The 17867-nt window shown below is 37.9% G+C and overlaps 1 protein-coding gene across 1 annotated transcript; it reads right to left on the bottom strand.

The window, feature by feature from the left end:
* Window positions 1–1075: 1075 nt before the first annotated feature.
* Window positions 1076–8908, bottom strand: cyb5r4 (cytochrome b5 reductase 4). Its single transcript, XM_049731877.2, has 15 exons — window positions 7794–8908; window positions 7524–7677; window positions 7194–7294; window positions 6945–7029; window positions 6059–6137; window positions 5906–5963; window positions 5469–5562; window positions 5223–5255; window positions 4826–4948; window positions 4390–4530; window positions 3949–4095; window positions 3691–3841; window positions 3084–3170; window positions 2738–2899; window positions 1076–2621 (listed from the first exon to the last, which is right to left on the bottom strand). Exons 1-15 carry the CDS (start codon window positions 7875–7877, stop codon window positions 2567–2569), a joined length of 1554 nt encoding a protein of 517 aa, XP_049587834.1. The 5' UTR covers window positions 7878–8908; the 3' UTR covers window positions 1076–2566.
* Window positions 8909–17867: the final 8959 nt, after the last annotated feature.

Here is a 17867-nt window from a genome sequence, read left to right on the forward strand (position 1 = left end):
AACCAAGTGTCTGCTTTTTATGTTTTAATTGGCGAATATAAAAACAAGGAATAAGACGGCAGACAAGTTTTAACATAAATGTTTATTAAAAATAATAATATTAAAAGCAAATTTCAAACCAGCAATCTAATGTGAAATTGCAGTAGATATATTGGATAACAATATTTAAAAACGACTATAAGTGTTATACTACGATACAAGTGTTTACCAGCTCAGTGGCCTAAGAGGAGAGTGTCCGCCCTGAGATTGGGAGGTTGTGGGTTCAAACCCCTGCCGAGTCATACCAGTGACTATAACAATGGTACCCATTTCTTCCCTGCTTGGCACTCAGTGTAAGGGGTTGAAATGGGGCCCCCCCCTGCTGCTCACGATCATTGGGACTTTTGGCACTCAGTGTACTACAATCCAACACATACAAAATTAAAACATCAAAGTCGGCATAACGTATGTCGGCAGGCATAGCAGCAGCACCGTCTGTCACTCGTGAATCTTCGCGAACGAACCTGAAAATGGAGTGTCCGAATGACACTTAGCATGCGTGAAAAGATTTTGGTCATTGTCACGTTCTACAGGAGCTAAAACTTTTCACGCAGGTGCACTTAACGAGGGAATCACACGGACAGTCCATTAAGTACACCGCCATTTTCAAGTGTACCTAATAACAGGCCACTTTATTAGGGTGCACTTAACAAGGGAATCTTGGAAAACATGTTGGAATGCGGCCCTGAGGACTAGAGCTTGACACCTGTGACCTTTGACCATGATATTTCCCTAATAAAGTGGCCTGTTATTAGGTACATTTGAAAATGGCAGTGTACCTAATGGAGTGTCTGTGTGATTCCCTCGGGCCTCCTCAGTCATAAACCTCACCACACGTTACTGGTCATACATTATCTATCTATCTATCTATCTATCTATCTATCTATCTATCTATCTATCTATCTATCTATCTATCTATCTATCTATCTATCTATCTATCTATCTATCTATCTATCTATCTATCTATCTATCTATCTATCTATCTGGTTTGGTCATTGTAATTTTGCAATTAAAAAAAAAGATTTACAATACATGGTCATTTTTTAAATAAGTTTTATAAAAATAAATTACATGGGGGACAGTACAGCATGTTATATAGCATGGCATTTTTTTCCACAGCAGTTACATGTCTATCTTCCTCAGAATCAAGTCAACAAGCATAAGACCCTCCATGACTGCAACAGATCCAGTGCTACGCTTGCATACAGTACTGGCTTAGTTCAAATTGCATTCACTTGTATCTTCTGTCTTCGTAATTGACTTTAATTTTTTCATGTACTTGACACACGTTTAATTATGTAACATAAACTGTGGATTATACAAGAATTCATACCCATTCAACATTATCACATTTTATCACATTATAACACTAAAAATACTTTAAATCTCAAGTGTAATTGTTAAGTGGAAGGACATGATTTTCAAAAGTAGTGAGTGGTCTGGACCTGTAAGGGCTTTTTTGCTTGCTTAAATAATATTAGAAGCACTGTAAATTCTAACACTTGTTTGATTGTTTATTCCCAACAGTCTATCCAATTCAGCCAGTGTGTTTCTTGTGCTGTATGTGATTGTGACACTATGCCATGTCAATCTAATCTGCCCAGAGTCTTCATAATCATATTTATAACAGTACTACTGTAATAAATCTGTGACCCTAGTGACGATAAATTCTAAAAATGGCGAGGTCTTGATGGGTTTGATGTACTAGAAATTGTGATCACTTTCAAATGTGATTTCACAAATTTGCTAGAATTTGCATTGGATGACTTGTGCATTTTTCCATCCTCTGATTGGTTGGTTGGAACAAAATTTGTTACAGCCAACTTACTTTTTTTTCTGAGGAGCAGCACTATTGCACTTTGAAAAACCTATTTATCCAAGTTAGAGGCAGACCCCCAATTATACAAGTTAGGTTGGTGCAGTCCATTGTGCAGTTACCAAGATTGTATGCATGAACCAATTAAGTCTACTCGAACGAAAGGTGAAACATCTACAGCATACAGAGCAGTCCGGTTGTGATAAGTCAATGCCCTGAGAATATTTTACAGAAACAAACCACTGGTCAGCTATTGCCTCTAAAGGAAAACAGCAACAAATAAAATCCCATCAAACTCCCTGTGTGTCAACCAACAAAGTCTATTGCTGACCAAAAGAAGGAAGAATGAAACTATTTCTTCCAGGTGACAGTCTATTCTTTCTTCTGGTAAATTTCATATATATCAGTGATGAGAAAATGAATTCTGGCACTTCTTTTTCCCATCATGATCATAGAAAACGATACTCTATGGGTCTTGTGGAGGGAGGGCAATCAAAATGCTCTAAAACTGCTGACAAAGTGGGGTTGATTTCTCTGAAAGCAGCTGGCAGTGAAAATTCATATCACAGCAGTTTTAGCACTGAATCTCAGTTTTCAATTTAACTCGAAGATTCCAGGAGCTCCGTTTGGACTTTTACTTGATGTTTTAAGGAGTTGACTTAAAGTCTGATTGCCACTCAAATGTACTTTGCAGCTTTGAAACAGAGAACATCAGCCCTGGAAGGCGTGGATCTCCTCTTCACTGAAGCCTTGCTGCTTCAGCAACCTGACAGAGGAAAGGTAAAATCTAGTTTATCTTATGCAAAGTATGCCTGTTTAACCTTTAGCCTTGTCAAAATAACCTACAACAACATCCAAATAACTTTTTCAAGTGTTACATACCTAACCGTCTGCTCTGTGAAGAGAGTGGGGCCACATACACAAACATAGCACTTTGACCCTTCTGGCCTTGCGAGAACATCCTTGATTATTGTGTCATCTACACGGCCCTTTTTGCCAGTCCAACTTTCACACGGCTCCGAGAGGATGTGCTTCACTTGGAATCTGACAGAGTCACATGAACATGAATACACTGTTAATTGTAATTGTTTGTGTTATCTTGTTGGTGTGGAATTGTTGTAGTTGCTGCTTGACCTACACGACAAGGCCCCAAAATAACATTTTTATACCTTTTGACTGTCAATAACAACTGGGAAAGTCTAAGAAAAGGTTTTAACACATTGATTACCTTTCATCATTAGCAGTTAGCTCATCCAGTTCCCTTCGCCACAGGATGTCCTCTTCTCGTCGGTTAAAAAAAAGCAACTGGATTTTCCTGGAGAGGTACAGATATAGTTGTGTTCAGATGATTTCATATCTTCATCAAAAACAATTTGTGTTTGCACTTTTGAACTATTCTTTTTACAGTGTGGCATAATTATAAGTAGTATGATTTTTAAAAACAAAAATTGAGTGTACAAGTTTATTTTTGATTTTCCCCATCCCACTGGACTAACATTGTACCCACAGGCTCAAAAACATATAGTGAGCATATTAGAGTGGCATTTGCAAATTTACCTCTCTGCGGATTTAATAGATGTTCTATTTTGTGCAAGGAAAAAAAACAACTGCTCTTTTTGTGCTGAGGCCTAAGCCACGTTTAATATAAAAATACTATAATTTAATACTTGCATTTTCACCTATATAAAAACGTATGTGGAGAAATCATTCAACCAGTGTTAAATTACTGCATATCAGTAAATTTTCTCAGCCCATTTAATTTAATGATTTTCTGAAATAAACAATTGATAATTTAAGGATTAACACATTGATGGATAATTTTGTTTTAAACAGACTTGATAGTGCTGATCTCCTGTAGGGCCACTCGAACGAGACGACACATTGGAGTAAAGCCTGTGCCTGCTGCTAAAAGGTAGAGCACTGTGGTATCACGAAGGGGGCGGAGACTGAAGGTACCCTCTGGACCGCTGACGGATACATGGTCACCTAAAAAGTTATGGCAAACAAAGTAACAATGAACATTACTAAAACTGTCAGAAGGAGAAAAGCTGAAATAAATAATCACTTACAGTAGTGAAAAGGCAAAGACTTACCTACGTGTAAGCTGTTGAGATGTTGAGTCAGTGCTCCATCCGGATAAAACTTAATCATGAGGTAGAGGTCTGTTTTTTCTGAGGCGGCATTGGGACCAATTGAAAGACCCTGGTCAATTGGGGTGTATGGTCGCACGACCTCTGCTTCTGTATAAGGCACATAAAACACAAGTTAAAGCTTAAACTGGGAAAGAATGCATCAATTGAGTATTTTTCTGTTCATCCCTCACATAACCTCTGACCTAAGACATGTTTTTTGTTTTCCTTAAAAAAAAAAAATCCTGCTAAGGTCAGTAACATCGTTAAAGTTGACCATTCAATTCTGAAAATATAATCACAAAGATAGGCTAAGATCTAACCAAGAGTAACTAATTCCTATACACAAGGTTACTCTTTCAAATATATCTTGCTTCTGAACACAGAGCTAATTTGGGGTGGTACCTTGAATGAGGGATTTGAGGTAGACGTGTTTGCCAACAGGCACATGCATGACAGTCCCACGTGGAAGTTGTAATTGAAACACATTTGTGTTATGGTTCACCTCAGTCTTCGACACCAACACACAATCCCGAAAGAAAGGGGCTGCAAAAAAAAAAAAAAAAATCATTTCCAGCGTTAGTTCATGTGATTAGAAAAATAGGAACAAACATTAAATTTGTCAAAAAGTTTAACCTGGTTTTATTTAACCATAAATTTTCCCTTCATGTGGTCTGAAGGATTTTTTTATTTTTATCTTGCCACTCTACATCATAGTCCAGAAGAGCGAACACAGGAGCCCTTGGCCTAAAGTCAGCTGGGAAAGGCTCCAGCTTACCCACAAACCAAATGAGCATAAGGTAATAATGTTGCTTTTTTTTTCTACGAATTTGAAGCTCACCTCTGTCTTTTCTGCTTAAAAATGTATTGTGGAATTCCAGAGGCTGACCAAAACTTGACCATTTTCCTTCTGCCTGCTTGCGGATGGTCACCTGGATCTTTCCCACGGAGAAGGCAGTGTGAACTGGTGACAAATAAGCAGTACATTCAAAGACAAATTAAGAGTAAGCCATATACACCTTCTGAAATTGTTTTGCAGAAAGGTATCACACAGATTTTTGTTGTGGGCAACATTATATGTAGTGACGGTTTCCACTAGAGGGCCATCATGACCATGCAAATCTTTAATCCCCTCATATTGTTGTAGATAAACATAGTAAAATAGTTTGTGCACCAATTGTTCAATTTACTGTAAAAAAAAGAAAGAAAAAAAAAAGAATCAACTTAGCGTATCTTACCAGCAACGTCTCCATCAACATTTTCTGAAAGACCTAAAACAACATAGAATGAACAGGATTTTACAACACATCGATAAGATAATGAGGATATTTTTAGACTAAAAGAAAGCTGTAATATGTAAAGACTTATGTAAAGGCTAATTATTTTAACTTTCCCAAGCCAGATCTGCACTTGTAATGCTGACATTTTCTACAACCAACTGAAACAAAGAAAAAAAATACAATCAATCTGCCATAACTACTCACGTAAATGTACCATGTAGGACATTTTCCCAAGCAGCACTTCTACTCGGAGTACGCCATCCTCAAGATCAACGACGGTACACCCAGAAATAGGGATCTAAGGGGAATATTACAATATTGTGTTGGGAAAAAATATATACATATACAAGATGTGTTTTTTAAGGGGAACCTCCTAGCAGGAAAATAAGTGAGGGGAAAATGAACAATCCCTTATTAACAAGTTTACATGCTTGCACATTGAGGTCCACTTCTGTTTCATTTGGTCATCATTTCATCAGTAAATATACAGTACATTTTTTACTGATATTTAGTACCTCAAAATACTAAACAAAACCAAAGTCTCCAAATGATGATAGTGAGGTCAAAATTACAAGTAGATTTATAATCCTGTTGTTGTTGTTCACCTATGACAGAGGCATACAGAGCAGATGAGACGTTACCTTTCTTTGGGTATAGATAACCAGATGAACTGTTGTTGCTGTTTGGAACCAGTCGTATCTGTGCAAATGACACGCAGATGAGACAGCAGTTTAAAAAAAAAAAAAAAAAAAAACAGTTGACATGGTTGATTTTTTTTTAATGCATTCTCATACCGAGGTCGAGAGTCTTTGACAGGCAGAGGAGACACTTGGTTAGCGGGGGTGAAGACAGCTTGGGGTGGTGGGATCATTGCTGAGGAGAAAATGATGGTGGTGGCGGTATTGTGAAAAATAACACATCAAATGTGCCTAAATATCTGCTTATTAATGTTAATTACTTGTGTCACGTATTTTGATGTATTGCAATACTGTATTGGAACACAACAGAGGTGTGCTCTGATGCACAGACATTTGATGTTGCAATGTGAATATTGCTCACTCACATATGCATTGCTCTCTTTTGCCTTTGCTGTTTCTGATGGGTAATGATCTTGATACCCAGTATCGTAGCCATTTTCTCTCAGTTTTGCCAGAAAACCGACTCAATTAGTTAGTTAGCCCACATATCGATTCAAACAAAAAAATCATTGGCTCTGTCATTCATTCTAATAGCCAAATGATGAAACCAAAATTACAGTGAGGTTGTTTCACCTAATGGGGAAGTTGCATATTAGTTTCCTGAACCCTTCAATACCCTAAGAAAAAAGTATTCTGTTTTAAAGTAGAAGTCAATCCCCTGAGAAAAAAGTATCTTAAAGTAGAAGTCAAGTTGATTTCTTTTTTTTTTTCACGTGACTGAACTCAACAAACAGTTTACCTATGATGTTTAACGTATGTAGTACAGTAATACAGTATATTTAGTAATATTTATTAATTAAAGGATCGGTTCAACAACAGGTGGAATTATTTTCTGTTATGTCATAACTAAGAATTACAATGCATGGTAAAATCCATACTGCACAAACCTTTTATGGATCAAACTTTGAACATTTTGAAAATATATCAAAAACCTGATGTGTTGAGATTTTTGTAACTCTCCCCCATACTGTATTAAAAATACCTTTAATTGCCGTGGTGGGTTTCGTAGCCATCCTGCCCACCAGACACTCTTTCAACATGGACTCATAGTTTACCCACCGATGGACCTGTGAGCAAAAAGTGATGAGTCTCATCAGCATCAGTCCAAAATTATCACTCTGACTCAACCCCCCCAAGTGCCAACCATTTAACACACTTTGAGGTACACCGAGTAAATATGTCCATGTATACTTGCGTACATGAAGTGCTATGCATTAAGACTGTCTCACACCTGGTCAAAAAGGTCAGTGCCATCTATGCCTGCTGCCTTCATCAGCTCATCTTCTCCTCCAGGGTGGTAGTCCATATAAGAGGTAACATTATATACCATACCTACAAACATAAGATATTAATTCCGGTATCAGTGCCGTCAGTTGATAGTCAATGATATCAGATATTAAGGGTCAATAGTACACAAAACAGTATGTGGATTTATTTTTCTAGCAAAAGTTTTGAAAAAGTTGCCAATGTGACTCTTCTATGTCTGACATTGTCTGTGATCACAATCTTAACATTTAGGGTAAGATTGTAGACGTCTCTCGTGAAGTTAGGGGACGCTTACCTCGTATACAAGTCCAGCAGTCATTCCTGGTGTTGTGTTTCTGCAATTCTTCGTGAGTAACTTCAATCAGACGTCCCCTCAACCCGGTTAGATCTTTGCCACTTTTGGAGAACCGAATCCAGTCCATAAGACTGTGGCCCGGTTTTAAGGCAACCTAAAATTTAGGAAGTATATATATATATATATATATATATATATATATATATATATATATATATATTTTGCAAATAAACGTGTACGAACAAGAAGTTACATTAATTGTGTCTTTACCTTGTTCCTCCCAGACTGGCCGGGCCGAGCTACCCGCTGCTGGGAACTCGGCGAAGGGAACGACTGAGTTGGAATGTTCAACATGTTGCGAATGCCTCGCAAGCACCTCGACTTTCGAAGATCTACTTGAAGAAACCGTTGTTACCTCGCTCAGTATCGAGACAACGAAAGCACGTTCAACCTTGATGAGAGGCAAATTTGTGCCTTGCAAAACTGCCTCCCTTCTGACACATCTCTCTGTCAACACTATTGAGAAATGCAACTGAGCTACAATGCTATGCTAAGATAGGTAACACGCTCCGATGCTCAAAATATGAAGCGCGTTAATAACAGAATTTCGCAGCTACCCATGTAATGCTCGACATGCAAAATCTGCCGAATAACCACTATGAGATAGTCAATGAGCAATTTTACTACTACATTCTTCGACGCATGATGTTACGACATCGCCACATCTGTCGTCATCAACCTGCGACGGAACTTGGACATCATGTAGGGTTTGTTTACTTTTTCATTTTTTTATTTGAACCCCCTTTGCGACTCCCACCTAGAGCCCACTAGGAGACTAGTTGGCTCGTGAGTGAACAATTTGTTTAAAAGAACGAATTTTTTTTCAGTGAACGAGAGGAAGTGATTCGTTCTTTTTACAGTTCATATGACGTCAACCAGTAGGTGTCAGTAATGCGCATCGACGCTGGTGCCACCTCGCCGTAAAACAAAAAAACAGAAGAAAATGACGTAACTTCCCGTTCACGAACGAGTCGCAAATTGCATTTCCCGTTCACCAACTGAACGGAACTGTGAGTAAACGGAGTCAGTGATTTGCATTTCCAGTTCATCGCGAGGAAGGCTCAGTGAGGGAAAGAATCCTGACTTTACCGTCCGCGAACGAGTTCATGAGTGAACTACCTTCCCGTGCATCAACGGATAAGTCAGTGGACGTGTTGCGTCTCCCTCCTGTCGTGAACTATGTAAGACAGAATGTAGATTTATGATTTGCCAAGGAAAGAAAGAACCACTCACTGAAAACTGGAAATGCAAATCACTCACTCACTGACTCGTTCACTCACAGATCCGTTCAGTTGGTGTACGCGAAATGCAATTCACGACTCGTTTGTGAACGGGAAGTTACGTCATTTTCTTCTTTGTATTGTTTTATGGCGAGGTGGCACCAGGTTCAATGCGCACTACCGACACTTACTGGTTGAAGTCATATGAACTGAAAAAAGAATGAATCACTTTAGGAAGTGATTCGTTCACTCTCGTTCACTGGGGGAAAAAACCGTTCTTTCGAACGAATCGTTCACTCACGAGCCAACACTACAGGAGACAAAGCGACAAGCAAGGAGCGAGGACGGAAGCAATTTTCGGAGATATTTTCGTTTTGTCATGTTACGGAAACGGCAATTAAAGATGACGTCACGTACTTGACAGACACAAGGGTTGCAACTCAACAAACGCTCTGTCATGCAAATAAAAAAAAACTTGTACTGTGGCGTGTGTCAGTATTTGTCACCTCTTTAAACCAAAGTTTTGTAAAAGTATATAACTTACCATGAAAGAAACCGATCAGAAATGTGCTAAAAAAAGAACCTTGGCCATCTGACTCGCTTTCACTATCATCATCATCGTCATCCTCTGAATCTTTGCGCTTTTCTTTAGACATTTAACACGCATAGTAGCCTTACTGTCTCTGTATACTATATTTTTCATTTACAATGAAGCAGTGAAGCAACCGAAGGCTGTCACTGAAACGCTAATCTGTTAAAAGGATTATTGTAATTTCAAAATAAAATAAAAACTACAATTGTTCTTCGTCTCATGTTTTTAATTCCATTTGGGATTGTATTGTCTGTCTTTTTATCAGGAGGCCTGATATATTTATAAAAGATAGATGTATGGACGTCTCTGAAAGTAATGCTATTGTTCATGTAGTATTAAAATCGCCCAGCAGAGGGTCTCAGCGCTACATTTCAAGTTAATTAGGCAGCTCGCCTCTGTTGACATTTTGATTTATTTCTAAATGTAAGGAATCTCTCATTACGTTACTGCGTAAACGTAGTAACATGGAAACACACTGAACAGTACACTTTTAATGAGTTAGAGTCACACTCATCATGGTAAAAAGGAGAAAAATAAAGTCTTATTCCTCTTTCCTGTTTTTCATAAAATTAAAAAACGACTTTCAGTTTCTATCTAAAATGCATTTTTAACATTAAACACTTAAACTCGACTTTTCATGTATATATAGTATATATTATGTATATATTTCTTCTGCCCACTGTAGTGGCATTATAATGGCAATATACATAGTTAATTGGATAAGTGGTACTAATAAACCAAAAATACCAAACATCACTGGTGATGATAACAAATAAATATATATTGCCTCATTGTAGTGTGACCATGCCATAGAATCACATTTGTCAAAATCTTCTCTCTGTCCACCCCAAGAGATCCACCACATACTGTAGTTCCGCTCCTGACTCTTGCCTGTGAAGCCCTTTGAGACCCTTTCTGTAATTCAGAGCTATAAACGTAGCTTTTCAATTTTACTGGATTTTTGTTGAAAATCAGACTCATGTGGCAAATTGAATCATCATCCCACTCAGCTCCCTTGTCCAATGCTGTAATTGTCAATGTCAAGGAAGGTTGTCATGATTTTCCAACATCTCCTAACCTGTCCTGTAGTTAGGATATTAGTTATCCTACTCGTACTCACTTGTAGAGGACAAGTAATGGCTGATCATGTTGAGTCACTTATTTAGATTAGACTATTTTCCACCACACACCTGCCACCACACCTAACCTCTCACCTCATTCTCCATTGCCTTGGAAACCTCTTCTGTACCGATGGAAGAAGGGTGGGGAGAAGCAAGAGGGAGATTTATGGGTTTGGTATTCCAAGCCAACCTCGTGGCTGCTTATGATCCATGAATAGAGAATGAGTCCGGGTCTGGGTAACCCTAACTCTCCAGACCCCACCCCACATCCCTCGCTGTCGCTTCTCTGTCTTTGCTTGTGTACTCTTGTGCTTCTCTGTTGCGTCGCTCTGTTTACTTTCTCTTTGCTTGGTTTGTCTGTTGATGTGCCAGACAGATGGCATGCACAAAAAAGGTTTCTCTGAAGTTTGGAACACATCCCTGACCCTAATACATTAAACTAACAAAAGAAACGAGTGATAGTTTGATGAACATATTCTTTGGGGAAACAGATGCCCTTGTGAATTATATTTATACATCATGATACAACTTTAAGGTAACACTCAGCAAGAATAAATGATCGCTTTTTTTGTCAGAAATCTCAGCACTATTATTTCTATTTTTGGACGTAAATAGCATATTTGAGGCTTTTCTAATGGTTTAATTTTGATTTATTTCAGACCACCACAAAAGTAGCATGAATGATTTCCACTGTGATGGAATTTTATTATATATTTTTATTATATTTTCCAGATTCCGATTTTAAATTTTGTTGTTTTGAAACAATGATTATACAGTTCAACTTCTGAATTCTACCTCAATCTGTTGTGTCAATCACTTAATGTCGTGTGATGCTTGTAGGCAATGGTTTGATTAACATTTTTGCATTTGCAATTGTCATACAAGTGCAAATGAAAGTTAACCACTTAATAATTAAGAGAATGCATCAGTGTGGTGCCCCATTCTGCACTATTTTGAATGAATGAGTGAATGAATGAATGAAACTTTATTCTTCACACCATCATTAATCTTTCATAGACATATACATGACATTTTAATAGTATGAGGGAAAGGGTCCCCCCCGAGTGAAGCTAAGTATAAGCTTATATCACGGGGCCCAGACAGACGGACTGACGGACGGACGGATAGACAGACACTCATTATACGTTATATATTTTGATTTTGATTACCTCCTTTTTAAAATATGAACCAAAACATAAGGATGATAATCATTTATAGTGCTTTAGCTTTTCCAATTACTGTAAACAGAACAAGACTGAAGCAAATAATTTCTTTTGTACGGCGCAGGCACACAAAACAAATGCACACATTTGTGAAGCTTTTGAGATTAACAGTAACAGAGAAGTGTTGACAACAGCCTTCTTGGTAAATATTGAGTTTGGCTTGGCAAGCTTTTTTCCCCACCTTGCAATGGACTAATGTTCCATTATCCAGATGGGCAGGTTTTATCCGAGTAATTTGGTAAACAGCTTTCATATGTTCAGCTACGTTGCAACCCATTCATACATAAAAAATGATTAGCTATTGAACAGCAAGGGATGCCAAACTGTTTTTTTCCCATGTACGCTGTACGACATAATCGACAATATATTTTCAGTGTTGACAAAATGAATTGGATGAAGTAAACCAACAGTGCCATCTGGAAGAGAAAAAAAAAACTATAGCAACTGGTTTATGAAGCAAATGTGAAGCTTCATTTGCTCATTTGAAATGCAGGAAGTTTGCAAACTCTGAGACCTGCACATCTTAGTGTGTGAGGTGCATTATTAATGTGATGAAAACTTTTTTCGGGGTAGCCGCAATAGTTTGTGTGTGTTTGTATGCATATGAAACTGTATACTACATATGCATCTTGTACAGTATGTGTCAACTTTATTGGGAGAATAGCTGAATTTTGCAATTTTGTTTGACAAAGCCATCTCTTCCTAAACACATTTCCTTGTTAATATATTAGTGTTGAGAATTGATTACCTAGCTAATCCGATCACAGAGGCTGCAATTGATCGCTCTGCAAGCAGCGACACAATAAGCACTTTAAGCAAGGAGACGCTCAATAGCTCTTTCACAATTGGCTCTCATCGCTTAATTGGCTGAAACAAGCCAAACATTTTGGTTTCACTCTCAACGTGAGATCAATGGAGGAAATGAGAACTGAATTTTGAGTACTTTCATAACAAGCTCAACTCAGTGTGATTTTCTTTTCCTCTCGAAACTACCACCACCCCCACAACCTTTCCCCCTCCCAGGCCTAGAGTCTTCCTACTTAATCGTTATTGGGTTTGATACAATTTATAATAATGTAAAGGGAAGTGGCACAAAGAGCTCTCACTTTCACTTTGCTCCCACCAGAGATTGGGATTTTATTTCATTCTTTTGAAAGGCAATGAATATTTGAGATATTTTGTATTTATTATTTATCCCAGGTCCATTCTTTCTATTTAGTTTCACCATAATTGTGCAATAGCCAAGTACGTTAATTTATTGTTTTAACTGTCTTTGTGTGTATGTTTTATTTTTACTCCAAGTACAACACTTTGTATGCAGCAAAGGTTGTTTTTAGAGTGGACTATAGATAAAATGGAGTTGAATTGAGTTTGGAGGCCGGGAGACTTCCTCTCACATTCCAAAAACATGCTTCTTAGGTTAACAGTGGACTGTGTTATGTTGTGAACTTGCGTGTGAATGGTTTCTTTTCAAAATCAACTCTGCAATTGGTCAGCAATGACTCCAGTCTGAAATCAGATGGGATAGGCTTCAACAGAGTTTAAAAAAATGGATGCATTGATTGGTTAAGAATATTAATACTAATAATATTAATAATAATGTCATTTTGTTTGTATATTTGTTCTATATTCTGTACCTTTTGCACTGGTTTCCCTTATTTTTTTCATTCATGTCATATATGGGGGACCAGCTGGTGGTCCCTAGCAGCTGAGGTCAATAAATCAGACAGGATTCACTTTTTGTCAGCCATGAAAAAAAGATGTTGCAGAGCAAGAGGTCAAAACATTTAGAATCCTTTCCCTTTCCTGAAACAATTAAGTTGTGAGTTTGTTTCATCATTGTGTTGTCTGCCGAGTTGAACTAAAGTTTACAATGGCTACAGTTCAATTTTAGTCCTATGAGTTTCTGTAAATAGCTATTCATTACAGTGGCATATTTTAATTTATATAAATATATTTACATTCAGCACAATTACATCACCCTTTTATCTGCTTTAAAGATGATGATTGTTACCCCCACCCCCCCCCAAAAAAAATCCTGTGAAATTTCACATTAAACATAACATGAATCACAGTCTGGCCTCAATTGTAATTAAATACAAACAAACAGAATATGAACACTTAATTATGCCAATCAACAATTTTTTCAATTTTCAATCAGAGAGCTTTTTTTTTTACATACGTATGTTGTTTTGCTCTTCTACTTTACTTTACTTTCCATAGCCAGGTCGGCATTACAATTGAGAAACTATTCTCAATTGCCTGAATAAATTGACATTAAATAAAAACGTTTGCACAAGCACACAGGTAAACAGAAGTTTAGTGTTTGAAAGAGCTCATTGTTGTTGCACACCTGCTTCATCTCCATCATGACTCCAGCAGCACATTGCAATCAGATGCAGGATTTTTGCTTAATCCACTTTCTGCTTGTTCTTGCATTAGTCTGCTTGTCACAGTGTCATGTAGCCTGTTCCTGCCAGGCTGTCCAGGGGGATTGTGTTCACCCGGTATGTATGGCAATGTATATAACACATGTTGTTCATTCCTACATGCATCCACATGTAGGAATGAACAACTGAACAAGAGAGAGTTGACAATACAGGTCAAAGTGTGAGGATGCAAAGGTCAAAGGCCATTGGATATCAGTTACATTTAGTTGGTGTTTATGAGCACCACTGTGGTTGAACAACATAGATTCCATTTTATGTAAATTCGGTTTTTTTTTTATACAGACAGTGGACTTTCATATAACCAATGGACTTTCTTTCTAAGCGAGATTTTGAAACTAATATGCACCACAGAGTACGCAAATAATGGGTGTGGTGCTCAATGCTATATTATACTTAATATTTCACCAACACTGCATAATGTGTTCAAGTAAAAATGATATGAAAGGCAAACAAACCAAAAAATATCTCCCCAGACCATCTGGCTGTTGCACAGCTATGCCATAATGTTGCTTCTTGTCTCTGATATGGCTGAGATGTCAACCGTGGTAGTAAGAGATCAGCTTGATATTTCCCTTTTAATGATCCTTTGAAGAGGAACAAAGAGCCGAGTTGAGCTGAGCGGAGATTATCCTATTAGACCATGGCTGGCCGCGCCCACCCAAGATGGGTGCAGACTGTATGGAGCTGTCATATCAGTGACAATATCAAAGTCATTTTGCCCTGCTTTTCGGGAAGTATTCTCAATAGTTGTACAGTATTCAGCCAAAGTGAAGCTGCTAGAGATTTGGGGCCTTGTGGGAAAAATATATCACTTTGGACCTCACTGCTTAAATGTTCAGATTTTATTTTATTTGTTTTCCCCTAGGGTCCTTGTCAGTCATTAGGGCCTTGAAATTGATTTCTTTTTTCCTAGGGTCCTTGTCAGTCATTAGGGCCTTGACATCTTTGATTTTATCTTTTACAGCGCCCGCCTACCTGTCAATGGTTTGATTAACTCTCACTTAAAGTCTTATAAAAGGTAATTATGCGCAACATGCAAACTTCACACAGAAGGGCCTGCGCAAAGACTCAAAGCCAGAACCTCTAGCCAGTCCGGCAAATGTGCTATCTATTGTTCTGTGTTGCCCAAACAGAAAATTGGCTAATTTAGATTTTCCCCCGCTTTCAATAACATGTGTAATGTTAATGAAAAGATTTACAGTCATTAAATATGTACATAAGAACCTCGCCGATGCCGAATTGTATATCCAATGTTCTTGGTTTTTTTATTTCTTACTGGACTCCTGCACTTTTTCTGTAACACTCACAAAAATCTAGTAATATTAAATTTGCATAGTAATTGCATGCTGCATATTGACAGGTCAATCCATATGACTACAAGCTTTTAACCTTGTCACCACAGTAATGCTGAAAGGCAGTCTAATGGCAAACTTCTGTCCCCATGTCATGAGCTTGCTCACCATATTGACCCCTCCCTAGACTGACCCCCTTAACACCTTGAGGACATTTGGCATGAAGCTACATTTTACAGTGCAGAAGCACGATCCATGGACAAACCACCGAAGTAATGTGAAACAGCTGAGCAGTTCATTTCTGTTGACAGTTCCAGTAAATATAAGACACAAGTTATTAGACTGATAAATAAACAGTAAAGATGTTGGACCAAGTAGAATTTAGGGAAAGCGATCAAAATGAAGGCTTGAACTTGCACTGACCGCAGCTGTCATTGTTGATGCTTTTCCTAAAAAAACAAAAGATGTAAAATCAGCTGCTGACTTGAACAAGTCTCCAAGTCTGAGATGCAGCTTTTTGGTTTTGTCTTCCTTCATGATAAAGCAGACTTGCACAAGCTGCAGGAAGAAGGGGAGGGTGTTCAATTTCAGGATTCACTGCAGTTAGCTGTGCAGGGTTGTGAAAATGACACCAAGCTGTGCATGAAATTGTGAACAAAGGGATAAATGGGTTCATAAAAGCAGCATTAGATCTCACAGGAAACTCCTTGAACTTCCTAGAGATGTGTCTGAATGTGAGTCTACCATTTTTACTGCATTTCTTCAACAACTATCATCTCATCTTGTGTGCTTGCAGACCAGCAGAGGTTCTTTGTGTTGTGTACCTCAGGAACTTTATACTGTTGTTAGTGAGAAGTGGGGCATGACTGGGCCTGTTCTTCCTGAAATCAACAGTGATCAATTTAGTTTTGTTCACGTTCACCAAGCCATCAACCACTTCTTCATCCCTGGGGAGCCCACGTCTGTTGTGTCATCTGCAAACTTCACAAAGTGGTTGGTGGCAGACCTGGAGATGCAGTCGTGTGTTATCTATGTGAAAAGCAGTGGGCTTAGGTTGGTGCCAAAGGTGATGACACTGAAAGTGTTCTGTCCAATCTCCAGCCTCTCAAAATACTTCATGACAATCGGAGCTAGTGAGACGGGCTGGTAATCATTCACTGATGTTATTTGAGTTTTACAAAACTAAATGGCCATGGGTCTCATGACTCATATTCACTCAAAGGGCAAGCGGACAAATGTCTTTCTTTTCCTCTCTTCACATCAAATTCAGGAAAGGCTTGATTATCTATTGTGTGTCTCTAAAATATGATCCTGATTGATGATCCTGTTGTGTGGGGTGTGTTAAGAGTGATATTTACTCCTCGATCTGCTGGGAAAAAGGCTGGGACCGACAATCATAAACGTTAATCCTGTTCAATATTTAAGCAGCGTGGACTCTCACTGACTATTAAGCCGAATTGGAGCGTTTTTCAGTTGTTTTCTGTCTTCAAAAATATTTCATTGCTGTCTGTTGTCCAGCTTCATAAACACTGCAATAAAGTCTCAACTCAATATTTGTTTTGCGTCATTTCCATTTTGCTGTGGTGTTTTTTTATTTGTATTTTGAACTTCCTCTAAATTCTCTTTATTTGTGCTTTTGCATTTAGGTTGAGCTTCCTCAGCCACTGTATGGAGGACACACTAATTGATTACTGATTTGGGTTACGATTGAGTGCTTAGTTTTTTAATCAACAAATAACACTATGTAATCAATACTAATTTTTAATAACATTTTTAGAAAATGGTTTCAGTAGATGGTTAAATATTTCTACAGGCAACTAAAATTATTATTAGAATAATATTTTTGTCATTCTTGGCTCGGCCAGTATCAAAATACCATGTTAAATGTTGTTTTGACTTACTTACTATATGCTACCGGTAAATGAAAATGACCTGAATTTGTGAAGGATGAAAAATAAAATGTAATAACAGCTCTAATCTAACTGGAGAATATTACTACCAACTGAGGTGTTGTAGGCAATTTGTATTGTTGAAGTCTTTTGCACAGCTGTCATATCAAGCTAGCCATACTGATGGTGGTGACATTTTCTGACATTTGAGCATATGGGCACATATCTCAAAATGGGATAGGAATACTGAGCAAGGAATAAGAACGGAGATAATCCCAAAAACTAACATTGAAGTCTGTTGTGTTCTTATCAGGGATCAATACAAAATACATTGTGGGTTTTCACAGCTGAGCCTCACGTACACAGACAAAAAGTTTTATGATATTCTCATTTTATCCTATTTTATGGGCGTCATCTCTTTTGTATAGTGCAGTATAATGATAGAACTTTTGTAATGTTTTGTCACAGATGTAAAATAATGAGAATTATTAAAATAT

Source organism: Syngnathus scovelli, chromosome 9 (genome assembly GCF_024217435.2).
Source record: "Syngnathus scovelli strain Florida chromosome 9, RoL_Ssco_1.2, whole genome shotgun sequence".
Taxonomy (NCBI): Eukaryota; Metazoa; Chordata; class Actinopteri; order Syngnathiformes; family Syngnathidae; genus Syngnathus; species Syngnathus scovelli.